At 32.3% G+C, this 22,410-nt stretch overlaps 1 protein-coding gene across 26 annotated transcripts; it reads left to right on the top strand.

Annotated features, from left to right (window-relative positions):
• The first annotated feature begins 241 nt into the window (after positions 1–241).
• On the top strand, positions 242–15,554 carry LOC105180297 (protein SUPPRESSOR OF QUENCHING 1, chloroplastic-like). 26 transcript variants are annotated; one of them, XM_088880297.1, is made up of 20 exons: positions 242–976; positions 1,080–1,174; positions 1,729–1,793; positions 2,484–2,577; positions 2,763–2,920; positions 4,745–4,794; positions 4,869–4,990; positions 5,086–5,193; positions 5,998–6,117; positions 6,211–6,358; positions 6,472–6,577; positions 9,562–9,676; positions 9,841–10,448; positions 10,758–11,364; positions 11,448–11,644; positions 11,939–12,825; positions 13,118–14,003; positions 14,298–14,897; positions 14,990–15,187; positions 15,264–15,554. In XM_088880297.1, the coding sequence occupies exons 5-9, from the start codon at positions 2,823–2,825 to the stop codon at positions 6,004–6,006; spliced, it is 387 nt and encodes a 128-aa protein (XP_088736423.1). In that variant the 5' UTR covers positions 242–976; positions 1,080–1,174; positions 1,729–1,793; positions 2,484–2,577; positions 2,763–2,822; the 3' UTR covers positions 6,007–6,117; positions 6,211–6,358; positions 6,472–6,577; positions 9,562–9,676; positions 9,841–10,448; positions 10,758–11,364; positions 11,448–11,644; positions 11,939–12,825; positions 13,118–14,003; positions 14,298–14,897; positions 14,990–15,187; positions 15,264–15,554. The 26 variants fall into 26 exon arrangements, with proteins under 26 accessions (XP_088736423.1, XP_088736400.1, XP_088736412.1 ...); XM_088880274.1 differs by having other exon boundaries at positions 6,472–9,274; XM_088880286.1 differs by having other exon boundaries at positions 9,562–10,448.
• Positions 15,555–22,410: the final 6,856 nt, after the last annotated feature.

The following is a 22,410-nucleotide window of genomic DNA, read 5'->3' as shown; positions in this document are numbered from 1 at the left end:
TTATATTTTAATATAAATGGATTATGTGTATAATATTTTTTAAAGTATATAGGCTACGAATTTTATACACATAATATATAATAAGTTGGATATGAGATATTATCAATTTCTAATAATAAAAATAAAATAAACTACCAAAAGAATGAAATTTTTGCTAATATTCCAATTGTCCAAACCACAAACAAAAGGTAAAATAACATAAAATTCATTTCTTAATTTTCCAACAATCCTCTAAAACAAATCAAATTATTCTTACCTCCTTTTTTAATTGTATTTGTGCTCGAAGGTTTTCGTCTCCGTGTATCTAATCTCCTCTGCTCTTACTGAACCTACCCCCAAAATCAAAAAGAAAAAAGAGATGTTTCCCGAGAGAGGCCGCATTCTCTCCGGCCAGCAGTCTTCTACTTCTAGTCGACTTCTTCCAAATATACCCCAATAGTCGACTGCTTCCAAATATACCCCAACACCATCCTAAAGACACGAGACCCTCCAATTCCAAGAAAAGCTATGCGAAACCATTTATAGAGATGAAATCAAGCACGCTGTGACAAAGAGAGAGATTCTTGAAGGATCTTGCAATCTTGAACAAAGAGAGAAGAAAAGCAGGGGCAACCGAGGAGTTTTCTGAAAACCCTTTGTGGAAAGAACAATCGTTTGTGTTGAAAAAACAGCTGCTCGGCGTCTCAAATTAAATTGGTATGTCCTCTAACGAGGGTTGAGCGAACTCGTAAAAGCGCCAGGCCCAGGCCTTTGGTTTGGGGAATACCATAGCGAGCGAGGAATGCTTAAAACCCTTAAAAACATAGAGGAAAAATCAAGAGAGGGGTTGCGGTTTAGTACCATTGTTTGAGGGTTTTCAAATGGGTTTATTACTCCGGTTGATGGAAGCGAAGATGGGTTTGTTCACCAATCAGCGCACCGAGGAGAAGCAGCAATGGAGGTGGGTGCAACACAAAAATTCAAGAAAGAATACCTGGTAAAAACCCTCAAAACTAGTGTTCTCTTCCCACCATTTTACTCGTCAACCGCATCTACACTCACATGTTTCCACCTCTCGATTTTTTATTTCATTTATTTAGGGTTTGAAAAGCCGGAGCAGTAGAGAAGAAAGGGCAAGAAAAAAGAAAAAAGAAATTAAGTTGCCGACTTCTCTCTTCTCTATGTTTGTATCTATGTAAGTATCGATTTTAGCTCCTTAATTTTTTTATATTTCTGTAATTGTTTAACTTTTTATGGTGTTATTTAGCTTGAATCTTTTTTGTGGATTTGAACATTTGTGAATCTGCGGTTGCATGTGATTAATTTGTGGGCTTTTTGGTTGAGTCGTTATCTTTTATGGCATGGGGAATGATAATTTTGATAAAAAAAAGGAAGAAACTGATATCTGTTATGGGTTGTGTCTTAAAGTTAGTCCAACGAATGTTTATTCATTGAAAACAATTGTGAAATCATTTTCTATGACTTTTGTTTACTCATTAATTAAGAACCAGGCCCACCCTTCTTATCTACTTCTTTTTTTTGCAACTCTTCTTTTTTACTATATTACTTGGTAATTTTGATGATGCCATGTTCAACCGCCCACAGGTAATGGTTTTTCATTATCTTTTTGGTATCTCCTCGATTCTTACAAGAGTAATTGCTGGTTTTACTTTTGCATTTTATCCAGCTGAAATTTCTTTTTCTTTTACTTGCTTGAAGACATAATCAATTTGTTACTTGCTTTTATAGGGACTTGCTTACAACCCGAAGAAGAACCTCCTATATGTGGCTGACACTGAAAATCATGCTCTAAGGTAGCAGTAATCCTATGTGATTTCATTTTGCATATTGCGGTTGTCTTCCTGTTTCTGATACTAGTGAAGTTAGAAATTTTGGAGCGACTGCATACATTTTAGGACCTTGGTATGCTTGTTCTCTTTTCTACTCGGCATTGTGTGTTCCACATTGTGATGCTTGTTGTCTGAAAACTGGAGAAAGGGAAGTTGAAGTAAAGAGAACAAGTACTTTGTTGGTTGGACTAAGAATAGGGCAAGTATAAATGGAGATGACCGAGCCTGTAATTTTCTTCCCTTCTTGAATGTGAGAAAGGAAGAAATCAACTACTAAACAAGTCTTAGTCAATTATTGGTAAAACATATATGGGACATCAATAAATTTACTAATAATCTTTCTTGCTTCAAACAAGGTAGAATAGATATATCATACTTATCCATTAACAAGAGTACCTTATCTCTGGTTTCTGCTTCCCCTCCAAACATTGATATTTTTATTGTCTTTGTTATATTTCCTAACACCGTTTTCCATTTCTGTTCCATTTTGGGAACCTTAAGAAAATCAATCAGAAGAGCATTCATCTGTTTTCATTCCCAGCTGTTAATCATTCTTTATAATTTTCTAAGGGTCCTAGCATTAGTTACTTTGCAGGGAATTTGTATCAAACTTAATCTATAATTTGCTATTGCATTAATCTTCTACTACTGTAGGGTGGTTGATTTTGTTGACGAGTCTGTGCTGACCCTTGCTGGAAACGGAACCAAAGGTTCTGACTACCAAGGAGGAGGATCAGGAACAACTCAGGCAAGACTTTTTGAACTAAAAGTATAAATTTATTAATGGACCATAAATCATGAGTATGGTCCTAATACTGAAGGGAAAATAACATCCTTATCCAGTTATTAGTATTGAAGAATGAAACTCCGTTAAGAGCACAAACTACACTTATAAGCATCAATATGTAACTTATATTCTCATTATATTTTCAGCTCCTCAATTCCCCCTGGGATGTTTGCGTTGAGCCTGTAAACGAAACTGTTTATATTTCAATGGCTGGGCAGCATCAGATCTGGAAACATAATACATTAGATGGAAATACCAGAGCTTTCAGTGGTGATGGCTATGAAAGAAATTTGAATGGTGCCAGGTACTGTATGTGTTTTCTGGTACTAGTGTGTCTGCGAAAGTCTCTTGATACCTGTGCAATTACATTTTGAGTTTGGCAGCATTCTGTAGTTTGTGTTTATTTATTACATCTTTTATGATCTTTCATGTTCTTCTTGAGAATGCTCTGGTTTATGAGCAGTGGATTATGATCCTTGTTTCTTATACAAATTTACTTTATGTGAGCCGTATCTCTGTTGGATATTGAAATTAGGTTATATCAGCAGTTTTGAACTAAAACTAGCTACTTGTTTATGGCAGAGCATGACACTGAATTAGCTAAACAATATAATGATGTTGTCGTGACAGCATACCGTGCAGTTTTGTGGCAAAAAAATGTATCTCTTTCTAGTATGCCGTATTATTTAGGGACCCGAAACTTAGTCCTTTTATATTATGATCCTCTACTTCCATTCTGTTTTATGATTTGCTAATAATTACAGAGAAAATATAATGCAATAAATGTAATAATGCTGCTGTTGCAGTAGTAGTAATAATATCAATAGTGATAATAATCGTAATAATAGGAAAAGCAGAGCTAATGTTGTATCATTTAAGCATTCTTTTCGTTCATATACATCGCAATATAGACTTAACAGATTATATGGCTCTGATTTTCATTAAATATATAGGTGATTATCATGTGATTGTTTACTTTTAAATACATGTGGTGCTATCCAATAGACGGTATACGCTAAGGTTATTACCCTCTTAAACCATTGCCTTGGGGGATGGATGCATTATCCGACGCTAATTAGAAACCAATATGTTAGCATATTCAGGTAATGGGCTGTTAGTTTGTGAGATGTTTTATTGTTATGCTTGTCAAAATTTTAGATAAATGAAGAGAGAAACAAAAGAAAAGGATTTACGTAGTTCGGGCCATATGGCTATATCCACGAGCCAAATGTCCAAAGGGCTAAATTATGTTATTCTCTCTTGATTTGAGGTTATAATGTCCACCTATTTATATAGGTGAATTATATATATGAATAATGGAAAATGAAGGAAATCCTTCCATAATCAAATCATAAGTATCACAAGAACCACTTATATATTATTGTGATTCTCTTGTGATTTTCCAATTATTTGAAGAATCAATCCTTGATTCTCAACACTGCTCCTCAAGCTGAACATGGAGATCTTGATTGAAATGTTCAACTTGAACAACAAAGTCAAACTTTTCTTGAAGTCTTGGATATGCAGCAAAAATGGAACATCCTCTTGCTGCAATTGGAATGTTTAGTGGTACAATAATCAATGTGCACCAAGAAATGAAATGCATGAAATGCATGCTACGGCAAAATCCAAGCTGGCCCTAAAACATGCTCCATGGACAAGATTTTAGATATGTGAAGAGAAATAAAAGACGAGGATACGTGGTTTTGTCATTTGGCCTACATACACAACACAAATGTCCAAAGGGCTAAATTATGTTATCTTAACTTGATTTGAGGTTGTGACATCCGTGGTGAATCGCATATGTCAATAATGGAAATTGGAAGAAATTCTTCCAAAATTAAATCATATAAGTATCACAAAAATCACTTAGATTCTCTTGTGATTTTACAAGTATTTGAAGAATCAATTCTTTGATTCTCAACAATGTTGAAATAAGATTGGAAAGCTACTATAACACCTATTAAGAGGCACTCCTTTGTCTTTGGCGTTCTTTGTGTTTGATTAGGGAGAATTTGACTTTTACATCTGCACTTATTTTAGGCGCAACTGAAATTTTCAAAACTTCCGTGGTCTTTTTCAAATAGTTTTTCTGATTTTTTGACACTTTTGTTTTATGTTGATACAGTTCTGTGTGCACTTCATTTGTGCAACCTTCTGGAATTACTTTGTCACCTGGTACGTGGTAAAAATTCAAAGCTAGTTGCAATATTGTTAATTCATGCAGTATTTTCACTTGTTTGTTTTGATAGATTTAAAGGAAGCATATATCGCTGATAGTGAGAGTAGCTCTATTCGGGCACTTGACTTAAGGACAGGGGGATCGAGACTACTCGCTGGTGGTGATCCAATTTTCTCTGACAATTTATTTAAGGTATGTCTGCTACCATTTGGAATCTTATCGATCTTTGCACTAGTTGGATGGGATGTTTAACTTATTTGTTAGCATCGTTGTGTTATATGTTTCAGTTCGGAGACCGTGATGGAGTAGGTTCCGAAGTTCTTCTTCAACATCCTTTAGGAGTTTTTTGCGGAAATGATGGTCAAATTTATCTGGCGGATTCATACAATCACAAGGTACATGACATAAAATTTTAGTAATAGCGGCAAGAATTGTGCAAGTTTAAGAATGCTAAACTGCTGGAGTTATTATCATAGTTCTGTGAGTTGGCGGAAACTCATATCTTCCTTATCCTGATTTCTTGTGTCCGGAACGTGTTATTTGAGAATTGATTGGTGGAATGTGTTTATGAATTATCCATCCATAGATATCAATATGACAACTACTAGTGATAGAAAATCCAGTGTTCGTCCCCTTCTTGGGCAAGTTGTTTATAGCACAGTTTTCATGTTGCACTTTGTGATTTGGAGGCAATTTGTGCATCCAGTATAGGCTGGGACTTGACAATTGTATTAAAACCGATCGCCAGTTGGGATAGTGGGAGCTTGCATGAAGAGCTGTTTGGCATGTGGGAGCTACCCCTGGAACCCCCCTGCTGACAAAATGATTGTGATGTCCTATCCTACATGGAATAAATATTAGAAAAGTAAACACTGGGATGCTTGTTTATTCAAAATTGTTATATTTGAGTCCTTTCTGCCGACTTGTTATTTTTTAGACGTTTCCTGACTGCAGTTGACGGCTGGCCATAATTGTTATATTTGAATACTTTCTGTCGTCTTGTTACTTTTTACACTTTTCCTGGCTGCAGTTGATATTACTATTTAAAGATAATTTGTTGCTTGAAAATTACATTTATGAAACTCTTCCAAGTTAGCTGATCAAAAGTTGATGGAGATCCTGGTATTCCATTCTCTAGGACATGGAATGAAAAATATGACTGCGATTTATGATTTGAACTTTCATGTGATCATTTGTAGGGCTGGTAAGAAAGAAACATGGTCCTTTTGATGTGCCAATATACGCGGGTCAGATTCGGTTTGTGTGCCAAAGCCAAAAGCTCGATTATATGAAGTCTTTAGAGCACAGGCTCCTCTTTGGTAGATTACTTTGCCCGAGAAACTATTTATTCAGTATCACAAATATAAAAAGATCTTATTTGAATTTGAAGTTGAAACTTGATTATCATGTAGGAATATGGTGCTTCAAAATGAGCCTTCTAATGCTGATGAGGATCTTGAGCTTTTTGAAGATTGTGAGTTGATTCTGAGTGTTAATCGGCCAACTGCATACGGTGGGATTTTGAGAAGCATGGGTGCTTAAGTTTTACATAAGCAACTGGTACCTTTTTGCAGATATCTTCGAAGTTTTATTTTATTGTCACTGGGTTAGTCACCATTTCGTATGTATACTTACTACTTGCTTAATCAATTTTTTTAACAATGGCAATGCAGATTAGGTAGGCTGGTGGAGCTCATAGCTCTTGCCTCGCATGTGCACCCATTGATAGCGGCAGCCACAGCTCTACATGGCTGTCATTTTTTGATTATTGTTTGTGAGGTGCATGAAATTTGCTGCATTTTTATCTTTGCTTTGTGATTAATAGGTAAGTTTCGCAATTCTCATATGTAGAAAAGATTTGCTATGCTTGAATTTATCTTTTCTTTAGTTTCTGTGGCTCATTGTTTCTAATTAATACATTTTGACAATTGAATTAGATCAGAAAGAGGTGCAAATCTCTGTAGAACTTAGTTATAAAAAACATGTTTCAGAAAAATAAAGGAAGATATGACTTGGAACTTCCAAGACTTTGATTTATTGTTCCTTGTGCTCTCTATGTATTATGACATATTACTCCTGTTAGATTAGAGTGACTTGCCATACAATCTTTCTTGTAATAAAGTAACAAGTGATTGGAGCCCAATATTCAATGTGACAATTGAATTAGATTAGTCGGGGAATTAATGTGTTGGAATGTGGATATGTGGGGACTAAAAGTTTTTATTTGAGGGTTGACAATTTTTAGTGAACACCGAAACTTGTGAAGGAAGTTAGTGTGTTGAGAAAAATATGCGAATTATCCTGTGGTAGCACTTGAAATTTTTGATTGTTGTCTTGTGTTATCCCTTAGATTAATAGGAATTTTTGGTATAAGTCGAGATAAGCAGGAGAGACTAGCACTAGTGGCATATAAAAAAAAAGTTGTGTGAAGTGTGTTCCATTGAACGCATCAAATGAACAATGTTCAAGAATCAACACAAAAGCCTTTATGTGAGCTTTTGGGCCAAAGCACTTTCATTTAAACAGTGCTACATTTCTTTTGATCGAGGGCATCAAACTTAGTGTGTCCATTCTAGAACTTGCTTGTGTAATACATTTTGAGTCCGCATTCTTGTAAGATTGGTGCATGAAAGTGATAAGGGCACTTAGGGATACCCCATTACCTCAAAAGAGCCTACCTTGAATTCACCCATAGAATAACTCATTTGAGCCTTGGCTTTTCTTTTGTTGGTTAAACCACGTCATAAGCTGAATCATCCCCTTCTTGATTATCTCCTGAACTGATTTTTGAACCCATTTAAGGGGATGGTGTTGGCTTGGTTGCTTGTAAATTGACATGAATATGAGTGAATAACAAGGGATGCACTACTATCCCCAAGGAAAAGAAAAAGAGATATGGAACGAGGAAATGAAAAACAAATGATGAAACAGAAAGAACAAAGAGACGAAGAAAAAGGAGAAGAGAAAGAAGAAGAAAAAAAGAAAGGAAAGAAGAAAATATTGAGAAAAAACAAAAGAAAAAAAAGAAAGGAAAGAAGAAAAGATTGAGGAAAAAAAAAGAAGAAAAAGAAGAAAAAACGAAAGGAAAGAAAAGATTGAGAAAAAAAAGAAGAAAAAGAAATAGAAAATGAAAAAAATTGGAGGTGTTTGGTTGTTCAAATTACTTGAATCGAGTTGAATGGCAATGAGGTTGGAAAGATAAGCAACTAGGTCAGCATCGCTCCTTTGAATTCATAAGCCCCAATTCGGCCTATCTTTTGCCACACCTTGTCCTAAGCCCCATTACAACCCTTGAAAAGACCCTTTGATTCATGTATTAATTTTCATTTCGTTGGCGGAGGAGATTTGATTCACAAGCAAGCCTATGGTAATGGCATTCTCTGTATTGATTTGAGTGGAACCCAAATTCTTAAACACTTTATGAGTGGAGTGATTACACTGATACCTTTGTGAGAGTGTTGAGACTTGTTTCATTTTATTTTGATGAAGTCAATGGGATACTTGTGTTGAATATTGTATGTTGTACTGCAAGTGCTTGTCTCAATATTGCTGGCTCTTCTTATGCTATTAAGTCTTATTAGTATAGGGGATATACTTGAGTGACATGAAGGAATATTTGAGAATTGCTACTTGGATAATTTGTGTATTTGGATTGAGACATGCTTGAGGGCGGTCATGGTTTCGGTGTGGGGGAATAAGCTATATTTTAAAGCTCGTATGCATGCTTATTCGAGTGATTGGGAAAGATTTTATTGCATACTTTAGTGGTGTTAAGTTACCCCAATTTCCTAGAGGATGGGAGTGGGTGTGTAAGGTAGTGATAGTTTTTTTCACTTCACACTGGAAGTTGTAGGAGTGTGGTTTAACTCTTGTGTTCTTGTGGTGAAGGGATTTTTGTTTAGAGCTAGCATGTCTTAAAATTAATGTTGTGTGTCGTCTAAGTATGAGCTTAGCTTGTGGTTTGCAGTCTACAGAAAATTGATGTTAGCAAATCTAACACAAAAGTGTCAGAAAGCCAAGGACAAAAATGAATATCACCCAAAATTTGGGAGACATTCCCTAGACTTATTTTGAAGTTGGGCAAAGGGTATGGTAGTCTTTGGAGAGGGGCAAATCAGTCATTCTAAACACATCTCCCGGTTTCCGGGAAAAAAAAAAAGAAAACGAAAAAACTAAATATCAAAATCTCACTTTTTCCCGTTGTCTGGATCCCATCTGAACCATCCGTTGTTGCAATCGAAGTGCAGGAAATAGCATACAAGAAATAGGAGGGAAACAGTGTGAGCCTTTGATCTTTCTTTCCACTCATATAAAATCACTCTTTAGGGCTGATGAATTTGATGAGAGCAATCGAGGAGAGTGTGGTTGTTAGGACTAATGGAGAGTGAATATCCAGATTTCAGCATTGAAGAGAAGTTGAATGCTTTTGTTGCGTTGATTGATCTACTTAGAGTTGGTTCCAGTATCAAAATGGAGGTAACCCTTTTATTTTTTTTAATAGCTCCTTTATGCATTTCGTTATAAGGGTCAGTATGTTTCCTCTTCTCTCTACACAAATCTCTTGTTTGCAGTTTCTAATTTGCCATTTGCTTTCTGAGTGTTAGAAATTCTATGACTGTTGTATGCCCATATGCTGAAAATGATCTTGAAAAAAGTGACTCTCCTTGTTTGTCATAATTGGAATGACATTAGGCTCATTCTTCTGAGGTTGGGTCGCAAAATACTTGGGCTAATCCATATTAACTGTGACTAACTAATTTCAGGGGTAAAGATACAACCCAGCTTCAGAGTCGGCCCTTGAATTTCTTGCCAAAACACTGCCAATGGGCTGTGGTGACATTAGGCTCCAAAGGCTGCAACGCAAAACACGGGAAAGAGGTATGTTCTATGTGCCGTGTCTTCCACTTGATGTTTTAGTTCCAACTCTAACCACCAAAGTGGAAACAAGAAGCATCAAATGAACATCACAAGGGCAATGAGTAATGTGAGACAAACCAAAATCATCATATGAAATCTCTGCTAATGTATATAATTTTCCAAAGTTCTATCTGCGACACTGACGAGGAGGAGGCTCTGGCAAAAGTTCTATTAGCGTTCATGAAATATGCTGGAAATTGGAGAATTTTCTGGATCAGTTTCTGCAGTTCAACTCTTGCATCCATTTGTGCAAAATCTGGATAAGTATCTGGTGTCCATATTAGCAGCAGTCATGCCTTCTCAGAAATGCTGGAAACAAATGGTGGTGGCTTGTGCACGTGGTTATTTGCAGAAGCTCGTCGGGTCGGATGGCGCAAGTTTATGGGGACTCTTTCTTACGCCTTAAGTTGAGCAACAACAGAAGAGGTGACCGAGTTCGAATACTGTTAATCTGTATGTACAGTAATTTTCTATTATTTTTTCTTTATATGTTTTATATTCTTCTGTTTAGTATGAGCTTAGCTTGTGGTTTGCAGTCTATCAAAAAATTGATGTTAGCAAATCTAACACAAAAGTGTTGAGTATACAATGAAGTTGATGAGAGCAATCGAGGAGAGTGTGGTTGTTAGGACTAATGGAGAGTGAATATCCAGATTTTAGCATTGAAGAGAAGTTAAATGCTTTTGTTGCGTTGATTGATCTACTCAGAGTTGGTTCCAGTATCAAAATGGAGGTAACCCTTTTATTTTTTTTAATAGCTCCTTTATGCATTTCGTTATAAGGGTCAGTATGTTTCTTCTTCTCTATACACAAATATCTTGTTTGCAGTTTCTAATTTGCCATTTGCTTTCTGAGTGTTAGAAATTCAGTCAATGAGTGTTAGAAATTCTATGACTGTTGTATGCCCATATGCTGAAAATGATCTTGAAAAAAGTGACTCTCCTTGTTTGTCATAATTGGAATGACATTAGGCTCATTCTTCTGAGGTTGGGTCGCAAAATACTTGGGCTAATCCATATTAACTATGACTAACTAATTTCAGGGGTAAAGGTACAACCCAGATTCAGAGTCGGCCCTTGAATTTCTTGCCAAGACACTGCCAATGGGCTGTGGTGACATTAGGCTCCAAAGGCTGCAACGCGAAACACGGGAAAGAGGTATGTTCTATGTGCCGTGTCTTCGACTTGACGTTTTAGTTCCAACTCTAACCACCAAAGTGGAAACAAGAAGCATCAAATGAACATCACAAGGGCAATGAGTAATGTGAGACAAACCAAAATCATCATATGAAATCTCTGCTAATGTATATAATTTTCCAAAGTTCTATCTGCGACACAGACGAGGAGGAGGCTCTGGCAAAAGTTCTATTAGCGCTCATGAAATATGCTGGAAATTGGAGAATTTTCTGGATCAGTTTTTGCAGTTCAACTCTTGCATCCATTTGTGCAAAATCTGGATAAGTATCTGGTGTCCATATTAGCAGCAGTCATGCCTTCTAAGAAATGCTGGAAACAAATGGTGGTGGCTTGTGCACGTGGTTATTTGCAGAAGCTCATCGGGTCGGATGGCGCAAGTTTATGGGGACTCTTTCTTAGGCCTTAAGTTGAGCAACAACAGAAGAGGTGACCGAGTTCGAATACTGTTAATCTGTATGTACAGTAATTTTCTATTATTTTTTCTTTATATGTTTTATATTCTTCTGTTTAGTATGAGCTTAGCTTGTGGTTTGCAGTCTATCAAAAAATTGATGTTAGCAAATCTAACACAAAAGTGTTGAGTATACAATGAAGTTGATGAGAGCAATCGAGGAGAGTGTGGTTGTTAGGACTAATGGAGAGTGAATATCCAGATTTCAGCATTGAAGAGAAGTTAAATGCTTTTGTTGCGTTGATTGATCTACTCAGAGTTGGTTCCAGTATCAAAATGGAGGTAACCCTTTTATTTTTTTTAATAGCTCCTTTATGCATTTCGTTATAAGGGTTAGTATGTTTCTTCTTCTCTATACACAAATATCTTGTTTGCAGTTTCTAATTTGCGATTTTGCTTTCCGAGTGTTAATTGAAGAAATTCTATGACTGTTGTATGCCCATTTGCTGAAAATGATCTTGAAAAAAGTGACTCTCCTTTTTTGTCATAATTGGAATGACATTAGGCTCATTCTTCTGAGGTTGGGTCGCAAAATACTTGGGCTAATCCATATTAACTGTGACTAACTAATTTCAGGGGTAAAGATACAACCCAGATTCAGAGTCGGCCCTTGAATTTCTCGCTAAAACACTGCCAATGGGCTGTGGTGACATTAGGCTCCAAAGGCTGCAATGCGAAACACGGGAAAGAGGTATGTTCTATGTGCCGTGTCTTCCACTTGACGTTTTAGTTCCAACTCTAACCACCAAAGTGGAAACAAGAAGCATCAAATGAACATCACAAGGGCAATGAGTAATGTGAGACAAACCAAAATCATCATATGAAATCTCTGCTAATGTATATAATTTTCCAAAGTTCTATCTGCGACACTGACGAGGAGGAGGCTCTGGCAAAAGTTCTATTAGCGTTCATGAAATATGTTGGAAATTGGAGAATTTTCTGGATCAGTTTCTGCAGTTCAACTCTTGCATCCATTTGTGCAAAATCTGGATAAGTATCTGGTGTCCATATTAGCAGCAGTCATGCCTTCTCAGAAATGCTGGAAACAAATGGTGGTGGCTTGTGCACGTGGTTATTTGCAGAAGCTCGTCGGGTGGGATGGCACAAGTTTATGGGGACTCTTTCTTACGCCTTAAGTTGAGCAACAACAGAAGAGGGGACCGAGTTCGAATACTGTTAATCTGTATGTACAGTAATTTTCTATTATTTTTTCTTTATATGTTTTATATTCTTCTGTTTAGTATGCGCTTAGTTTGTGGTTTGCAGTCTATCAAAAAATTGATGTTAGCAAATCTAACACAAAAGTGTTGAGTATACAATGAAGTTGATGAGAGCAATCGACGTGAGTGTGGTTGTTAGGACTAATGGAGAGTGAATATCCAGATTTCAGCATTGAAGAGAAGTTAAATGCTTTTGTTGCGTTGATTGATCTACTCAGAGTTGGTTCCAGTATCAAAATGGAGGTAACCCTTTTATTTTCTTTAATAGCTCCTTTATGCATTTCGTTATAAGGGTCAGTATGTTTCTTCTTCTCTATACACAAATATCTTGTTTGCAGTTTCTAATTCGATTTTGCTTTCCGAGTGTTAATTGAAGAAATTCTATGACTGTTGTATGCCCATATGCTGAAAATGATCTTGAAAAAAGTGACTCTCCTTGTTTGTCATAATTGGAATGACATTAGGCTCATTCTTCAGAGGTTGGGTCGCAAAATACTTGGGCTAATCCATATTAACTGTGACTAACTAATTTCAGGGGTAAAGATACAACCCAGATTCAGAGTCGGCCCTTGAATTTCTCGCTAAAACACTGCCAATGGGCTGTGGTGACATTAGGCTCCAAAGGCTGCAATGCGAAACACGGGAAAGTGGTATGTTCTATGTGCCATGTCTTCCACTTGACGTTTTAGTTCCAACTCGAACCACCAAAGTGGAAACAAGAAGCATCAAATGAACATCACAAGGGCAATGAGTAATGTGAGACAAACCAAAATCATCATATGAAATCTTTGCTAATGTATATAATTTTCCAAAGTTCTATCTGCGACACTGACGAGGAGGAGGCTCTGGCAAAAGTTCTATTAGCGCTCATGAAATATGCTGGAAATTGGAGAATTTTCTGGATCAGTTTCTGCAGTTCAACTCTTGCATCCATTTGTGCAAAATCTGGATAAGTATTTGGTGTCCATATTAGCAGCAGTCATGCCTTCTAAGAAATGCTGAAACAAATGGTGGTGGCTTGTGCACGTGGTTATTTGCAGAAGCTCGTCGGGTCGGATGGCACAAGTTTATGTGGACTCTTTCTTAGGCCTTAAGTTGAGCAACAACAGAAGAGGTGACCGAGTTCGGATACTGTCAATCTGTATGTACAGTAATTTTCTATTATTCTTTCTTTATATGTTTTATATTCTTCTGTTTAGTATGCGCTTAGTTTGTGGTTTGCAGTCTATCAAAAAATTGATGTTAGCAAATCTAACACAAAAGTGTTGAGTATACAATGAAGTTGATGAGAGCAATCGATGTGAGTGTGGTTGTTAGGACTAATGGAGAGTGAATATCCAGATTTCAGCATTGAAGAGAAGTTAAATGCTTTTGTTGCGTTGATTGATCTACTCAGAGTTGGTTCCAGTATCAAAATGGAGGTAACCCTTTTATTTTCTTTAATAGCTCCTTTATGCATTTCGTTATAAGGGTCAGTATGTTTCTTCTTCTCTATACACAAATATCTTGTTTGCAGTTTCTAATTCGCGATTTTGCTTTCCGAGTGTTAATTGAAGAAATTCTATGACTGTTGTATGCCCATATGCTGAAAATGATCTTGAAAAAAGTGACTCTCCTTGTTTGTCATAATTGGAATGACATTAGGCTCATTCTTCAGAGGTTGGGTCCCAAAATACTTGGGCTAATCCATATTAACTGTGACTAACTAATTTCAGGGGTAAAGATACAACCCAGATTCAGAGTCGGCCCTTGAATTTCTCGCCAAAACACTGCCAATGGGCTGTGGTGACATTAGGCTCCAAAGGCTGCATCGCGGAACACGGGAAAGAGGTATGTTCTATGTGCCGTGTCTTCCACTTGACGTTTTAGTTCCAACTCTAACCACCAAAGTGGAAACAAGAAGCATCAAATGAACATCACAAGGGCAATGAGTAATGTGGGACAAACCAAAATCATCATATGAAATCTCTGCTAATGTATATAATTTTCCAAAAGTTCTATCTGCGACATTGATGAGGAGGAGGCTCTGGCAAAAGTTCTATTAGCGCTCATGAAATATGCTGGAAATTGGAGAATTTTCTGGATCAGTTTCTGCAGTTCAACTCTTGCATCCATTTGTGCAAAATCTGGATAAGTATTTGGTGTCCATATTAGCAGCAGTCATGCCTTCTAAGAAATGCTGGAAACAAATGTTGGTGGCCTGTGCACGTGGTTATTTGCAGAATCTCGTCGGTTCAGATGGTGCAAGTTTATGGGGACTCTTTCTTAGGCCTTAAGTTGAGCAACAACAGAAGAGGTGACCGAGTTCGGATACTGTGAGTTTGTATATACAGTAATTTTCTATTATTTTTTCTTTATATGTTTTATATTCATTCTATTTAGTATGAGCTTAGCTTGTGGTTTGCAGTCTATCAAAAAATTGATGTTTGCAAATCTAACACAAAAGTGCTGAGTATACAATGAAGTTAAGGAGAGCAATCGAGGAGAGTGTGGTTGTTAGGACTAATGGAGTGTGAATATCCAGATTTCAGCATTGAAGAGAAGTTAAATACTTTTGTTGCGTTGATTGATCTACTCAAAGTTGGTTTCAATATAAAAAATGGAGGTAACCCTTTTATTTTTTTTAATAGCTCCTTTATGCATTTCGTTATAAGGGTCAATATGTTTCTTCTTCTCTCTAGGTATTCACTATGCTCTTGCGAGCTTGGAGCTTCAAGCTTCTCAATTTTACCACCTTCTAAAGACTGCCTTGTAGCCACGTGCAGGGAATGAAAACAGTTGCTGAACTGAGGAGGGTAACCTTCCAGTCGCGGTCAAACACGGATTCACTTTGCACGGTGAGAACATCTAAATTCTAATGTAGCTCTTTTCCATTCCTACTTCAACCTTAGGAAAGAAACAGGATTAATAAACAAACTTGTTTTTTCATTTATTTGTGTTCTTTGCTAACCATTCATTTCGTTTTGCTTACAGCCTATTGCCAAGAAGCCAATGAAGTTCATTTCATTGGTTACAGTACTGAGTTGTTTTAAATTTATGAGATGCGCTTCTGATTGATAATTTTTATGGATAACAAGACCTCGTATTTTTTAATCATTTATATTAATTTAAAATATAAGTGAAGAGATTAATTTTTAAATGTAGAGGGGTATAAATATCTGTATATATTTAGTTAGTTATTAGGTTATAAATTTAAATTATTTATACGAATAAAAAATTTTTCGGAAATGAATTATAAATTATTCTTTTATTAACTTTTTTTATTGAATTTGTATATAGATACATCTGTTAAAAAAGTTATTTAATTAACATAACAATGAAAATTAGATGTGGGGTTATAAATTTTTAAATTAGAAATCACGTGTATTAATTATTTGAATAAAATTATTAATTATATTCTTTTTCATAACTAAATATTTATGTGTGTATGGAAATGAATTATGCATAGGGAGCTTGAGGAATATTTATGTATGTATGGAATGCATAGTAGGTAGGGTGGTGTTTATGGGAATGAATAATAGAATTTTATTTATTAAAATGTAATTAATTTTTTTAATCTATTAACAAAAATTAGTTATTAAATTGTAAATTTATATAGAGTATTTAGTTTTCAAAAATGGTAGAGAGACATCAATAATTTAAATTGAATTTGTATGTAAACTACCACTTAATAGTTGAGATAAATTATTTAATTGATGTATTAATTAAATTTTTAAGTTTATTGTTTATTTATATTTATATTAGTTTAAAATTTGAATTATTTTATTTAGTTTTTTGGTTGAATCGTAAAAGTTATATAATTAATATATTAATAAAAATTAGTTATTAGGTTATGAATTTAAATTACAAAAAAATTAAGAATGATTTAATTTTTATTTATAACCATTATTTAAATGTCACCTTTTAACAAATAAAATATTAAGTTATACTATAAAAATTAGCTACTAAGTTATAAAATTAAATTAAAAATTTTATAAATTATTTAATCTTTATTTATGAAAAATTTTTTATTACTAAATGGTCGTCAAAACAATATTTATAAAATAAGTAATATGATTTTATATATTTGTTTGTTAGTTATACTAATTAATTTTATTAACTTTTCCTATTGAATCTGTATATAGGTTATAATTTTAACTAAAAATTGTATAAATATTTTACTTTAGTTTCTTATTTGATTTAAAATTTTAATTTTATTTTTATTTACAACTAAATTTATATTACTAAAAGATAAAGGGCGCGTCAAAATAATATTTAACGGAATGAATAATATGGTATAATATATAGTATTTTATTATTAGATTTAAAATAAATTTTTTATATAAGATTACATGTCTTAAAAATTAAAATAATAGGTTAAACATATTATAAAAATTAGTTACTGGGTTATAAATTTAAATATAAAAGATTACATTTTTATTTTTATTTATGACTAAATTTTTATTACTAAAGTTAGAGAGGGTGGAAAAATAATATTTATGGGAATGAATAATAAAACTACGTATATTTCTCAATTATTTATAAATTATCATAAACTTATATTATTTAATTCAAATTAGTTACTAGATTATAAATTTAAATTAAAAAATTACCGTCAAATTTTAGAAAGAGCGTATTTAATCATAATTATAATAATTTTATTTAAATTTTAGTTTTATTTAAAAAATTAGATTTTATTTACTATACTATTTTTTATAAAATTTATCTTAAATACAAATTTTTCAGTTACTTTTTTTAGTCATAACATATTATTATTTTTAATTCTTACGTGGTTTAAAAAAATTATATTTAATACCCTTTATTTTGTTTTAGTCTAACAATTTCTCTATTGATAAAAGTTAATCAAATGATCAAATTTTTTGTATTGAAAGAATTACCTAATTTATTACTAATTTATAGACGTTAAGGTATCAGATTTTTCAAACCTCTGATGCTCTTTGTCTTAATTTGTTAATTTATAGATGTGATCGCACAAATTCTCAGGAGGGCGGGTTTCCGTAATCACTATTATAATTATTTATTATTTATATAAAAATATCAAAAATAAAATTTATTTTAAAAATTAGAGACATGTTTGGTAAGATATATATCAAATGCAAATAATTATAATTTATTTATAAAATTTCTATAAATTTTTATTTTAAAAATATATTATTTACTATAAATTTATTATGTATAAAAGTAGACAATTTTGAGGGGCAAATTTTCCCTCAAAAAACTAAACAGATAATTAGAGCATTTATGGGAGAAATAAATCATGTTTTAAATAAAGTAATATGATATGATTAATAGAGAATAATTTTGAAATAATTAATTAAAAGTGATAAATATAAAAAATAATTATTACAACTAATATATGATAATTATTCAACTTATATGGTCCTTTCTTATGTTTGTCACAATTTAAAATAATTTTTTATGTAGGATAAATTGCTTGAAAGTTTTTAATATTTTCAAAATCTAGCTAAAAATTCCCCTTTGTTGAAAAAATGAGCAAAATCCGCTTATATTTTTTAAAATGTTGCATAGCCATTTTAAATACCATTTGCTTATATTTGGCAACCCATATTATATTTTTACTTATATATATAAATACCATTTGCTTCTACAAAATTATGAATATATTTATATATAAAATATAATATATATATATATATATATATATATATATCAAATGTGTGGTGGCTACATGGGCGAAGAAATCGTTACTGCCAAACTGGGCAATAGCAATGTCGCCCAAACTGCTCTGAGTGACATTGCCGTCGCGCGTAAGTATGAGAGGTGTTGGTGAGGTTGCCCTAGAAAAAGGATGCAATCTTGTGGTGTTGGTGTTGGTGGTTATTACAACGCTCTCTAAGTTAATAGATAATATAGAGATAATTATATTTACGCCCCTCATCTTTTTAACAAATCATCCATTCAAACAAAAAATTTCAAAAACTATCCCTGATAACCTTTAAAATTCAAAATTTCCCTATTAAACTTTAAAAAATAACAGAAATGTCCTCAAAAATATTTATTTAATTACCAAAAGATAGATGAATGTCAAAATTGTTTTAATTAATATATTAATAAAAATTAATTGTTAGATTACAAATTTAAATTTAAAATTATTTGTATAAATTATTTTAAATTCTTAGAACTAATTTTTTTTATTTTTATTTACAATTAAATTTTATTAAAATTATAATTAGACATTTATACATATATATTTGAGGGTGGGCATGGTGGTAGGATTGAAAAAAAGAATATTTTTTTTAAAAGTATTTAATAATTTAAAATACTTTTTAATAAATAAATTATTTACTTTACCAATTCTAATGTGCTTAAAAAAAATTAAATAATAGGAAGGTTTATATAAAAGATAAAAATGCTTTATGTGAAAAACGACGGTACACAATAACCAAAACATCTTAGAGTTTTTTAGCTACTCATATATTGTGACAAAAAAAAATAACTATTGTACAAGGCCAATCATAAATAAATAACACCAACAACAGAAACATACTCGATTCGTGTGGATAATTTAATTTCGTAAAATTATATATTTATACAAATATATTAATAAATAATAAATACTTTAAGAAGTTATATTTAGCCACTCAATACTCTAACCACCAACACACACAATTCAATGGGGAAACTAATAAAATGTATTAACTTTAAATATACATGAATTAAAAAAAAAAATCCAAAAACTGATAGAACACATCAACCAAAGAGATTATGAACAAATTAAACCATAAATATATTAGAGAATATTTTAGCCACTCAATATTGTAACTATAAAATGTTAATTACTGTACGGAGCAAATCTTTAATAAATAACACCAACAACAGATGCAGACTCGAATAATGTGGATAATTTAATTTGGTATAGTTATACATTTACACAAAAACATTAGAAGTTATTTTAGCCACTCAATATTTTAACAACCAAAAGCTAATTACTGTAGGATTTAATAAATCATACTAAAACAATAATAAAAAATACTACCAGCATAAAACATGTAGATAAGTCAATCTTGTATAGTGTTAGAGTACAAATTCTACTTTAACCCTACATTTTATAATAGATGATGCTTTCATGTGAACTTAAAATATGTGCAACAGAAGTATACTGATTCGTGCGGATAATTTAATTTTGTACAATTATACATTTACTCAAAACTATAATTCATAATAAATAAAATAAAAACAATTTAGTCATTGAATATTTCTACGACAAAAACAAATTACTGTAGGAGTTGAACATAAATAAATAATACTTGATCATTAATAAATAAACTCCTACAACATAAATAAATAATACTAGATCATCAATAAGTAATACTACTAACGCGAAGCATGCAGATAGTTCAATTTCGTATAGTGTTAGAGTACAAACTTTCAATTTATATTCAATCAATCAATCATATAGTTTAACCAAAGTACTTAAATCTTATTTACATTGTGTAAATTTTTATTGTTTCTATTTAATTAGATGAAAGAGAAGATAAATAAAATAAATTTACATATAAAAAATGATAGTCTTTATACAAATTTTCATTAGTCTTATATGTGTATTAAAAGAATAGGTTTCTATTGATAAATTAAAAACATAGGATATTTTTTGGGGTCAACAAAAGGTCGTAATTATAATGTTCACATACTTAATAGATAACTACTCAATAAAACACAAACAATTCAATGAGGAAACTAATAAAATGTATTAACTTTAAATACATGAATTTAAAAAAAAAAAAAACCAAAAACTGATGGAGCACATCAACCAAAGAGATTATAAACTAATTAAATCATAAATATATTGGAGAATATTTTAGCCACTCAATATTGTAACTACAAAAAGTTAATTACTGTATAGAACAAATCTTTAATAAATAACACCAACAACAGATGCAGACTCGAATAATGTGGATAATTTAATTTGGTATAGTTATACATTTACACAAAAACATTGGAAGTTTTTAACAACCAAAAGCTAATTACTGTAGGGTTTAATAAATTATACTAAAACCATAATAAACAAATACTACCAACGTGAAACATGTAGATAAGTCAATCATGTATAATGTTAAGAGTACAAACTCGTTAAAATTATCAGTTATATAATTTAACCAAACTATTCAAATTAGAGTGTAGATTCTACTTTAACCCTGTATTTTATAATAGATGATGCTCTGATGTGAACCTAAAATATGTGAAAAATTTTATATTACACACTAATTACAAGACACACAAATGCCAAGTGGACATCTAAAATCCACCTAGCACAATGACACAAAGAGCTCGACTCCTATAATGTATCAAAACAATCACCTACCTCATACTCCCATCTTCAAGGAGATTTGGATAACTTAATATCAATAACCTTTCTATTTTGTTATCATTTGTATATGTGAAAAATATATTATCTACCAACTCCAGGAAGTGGAATCATCAAAGAGAGTATGAGCTAATTAAACAGTAAATATATTGAGAATATTTTAGCCACTCAATATTATCACAAGTTAATTTACGGGTAGATATTTAATAAATAACACCAGCAACAGAAGTATATTCGATTCGTGCGGAGAATTTAATTTTGTACAATTATACATTAACTCAAAACTATTAATTCATAATAAATAAAGTAAAAACTATTTAGTCATTGAATATTTCTACGAAAAAAACCAAATTACTGTAGGAGTAAAACATAAATAAATAATACTTAATCATCAATAAATAAACTCCTACAACATAAATAAATAATACTAGATCATCAATAAATAAACTCCTACAACATAAATAGATAATACTAAATCATCAATAAATAATACTACTAACACGAAGCATGCAGATAGTTCAATTTGGTATAGTGTTAGAGTACAAACTTCCAATTTATATTCAATCTATCAATCATATAGGTTAACCAAAGTACTTAAATCTTACTTACATAATGTAAATTTTTATTGTTTCTATTTAATTAGATGAAAGAGAAGATAAATAAAATAAATAACTTATAAAAAATGCTAGTCTTTATACAAATTTTCATTAGTCTTGTATGTGCATTAAAAGAATAGGTTTCTATTGATAAATTTGAAACAAATATTTTCTTTGGGTCAACAAAAGGTCGTTATTATAATGCTCACATATTTAATAGATAACTACTCAATAAAACACATACAATTCAATAGGGAAACTTATAAAATGTATTAACTTTAAATACATGAATTTTTTAAAAAAAAGAAAACCAAAAACTGATAGAACACATCAACCAAAGAGATTATAAACTAATTAAATCATAAACATATTAGAAGATATTTTAGCCACTCAATATTATAACTACAAAAAGTTCATTACTGTACGTAGCAAATCTTTAATAAATAACACCAACAACAGATGCAGATTCGAATAATGTGGATAATTTCATTTGGTATAGTTATACATTTACACAAAAACATTAAAAGTTTTTAACAACCAAAAGCTAATTACTATAGGGTTTAATAAATTAGATTAAAACCTTACTAAAAAATACTACCAACGTGACACATGTAGATAAATCTATCTTGTCTAGTGTTAAGAGTACAAACTCGTTAAAATTATCAATTATATAATTTAACCAAACTATTCAAATTAGAGTGCAAATTCTACTTTAACCCTGCATTTTATAATAGATGATGCTCTCATGTAAACCTAAAATATGCGAAAAATTTTATATCACATACTAATTATAAGACCCAGAAATGCTAAGTGGACATCTAAAATCCACCAAGCACAATGACACTAAGAGCTCGACTCCTATAATGTATCAAAAACAATCACCTACCTCACACTCCCATCTTCAAG

Source organism: Sesamum indicum, linkage group LG1 (assembly GCF_026168435.1).
Source record: "Sesamum indicum cultivar Baizhima isolate 11 linkage group LG1, ASM2616843v1, whole genome shotgun sequence".
Classification (NCBI taxonomy): Eukaryota; Viridiplantae; Streptophyta; class Magnoliopsida; order Lamiales; family Pedaliaceae; genus Sesamum; species Sesamum indicum.
This window is presented reverse-complemented; position numbering and strand designations above follow the sequence as displayed.

Bases quoted from the DNA above. Each gene is read 5' to 3' on its own strand.
- LOC105180297 (XM_088880297.1), top strand. From the start codon at position 2,823: ATGGCTGGGCAGCATCAGATCTGGAAACATAATACATTAGATGGAAAT. The intron at 4,795-4,868 runs GTACGTGGTAAA...TTGTTTTGATAG, and splicing joins TGGAATTACTTTGTCACCTG to ATTTAAAGGAAGCATATATC. The intron at 4,991-5,085 runs GTATGTCTGCTA...TATATGTTTCAG, and splicing joins TCTCTGACAATTTATTTAAG to TTCGGAGACCGTGATGGAGT.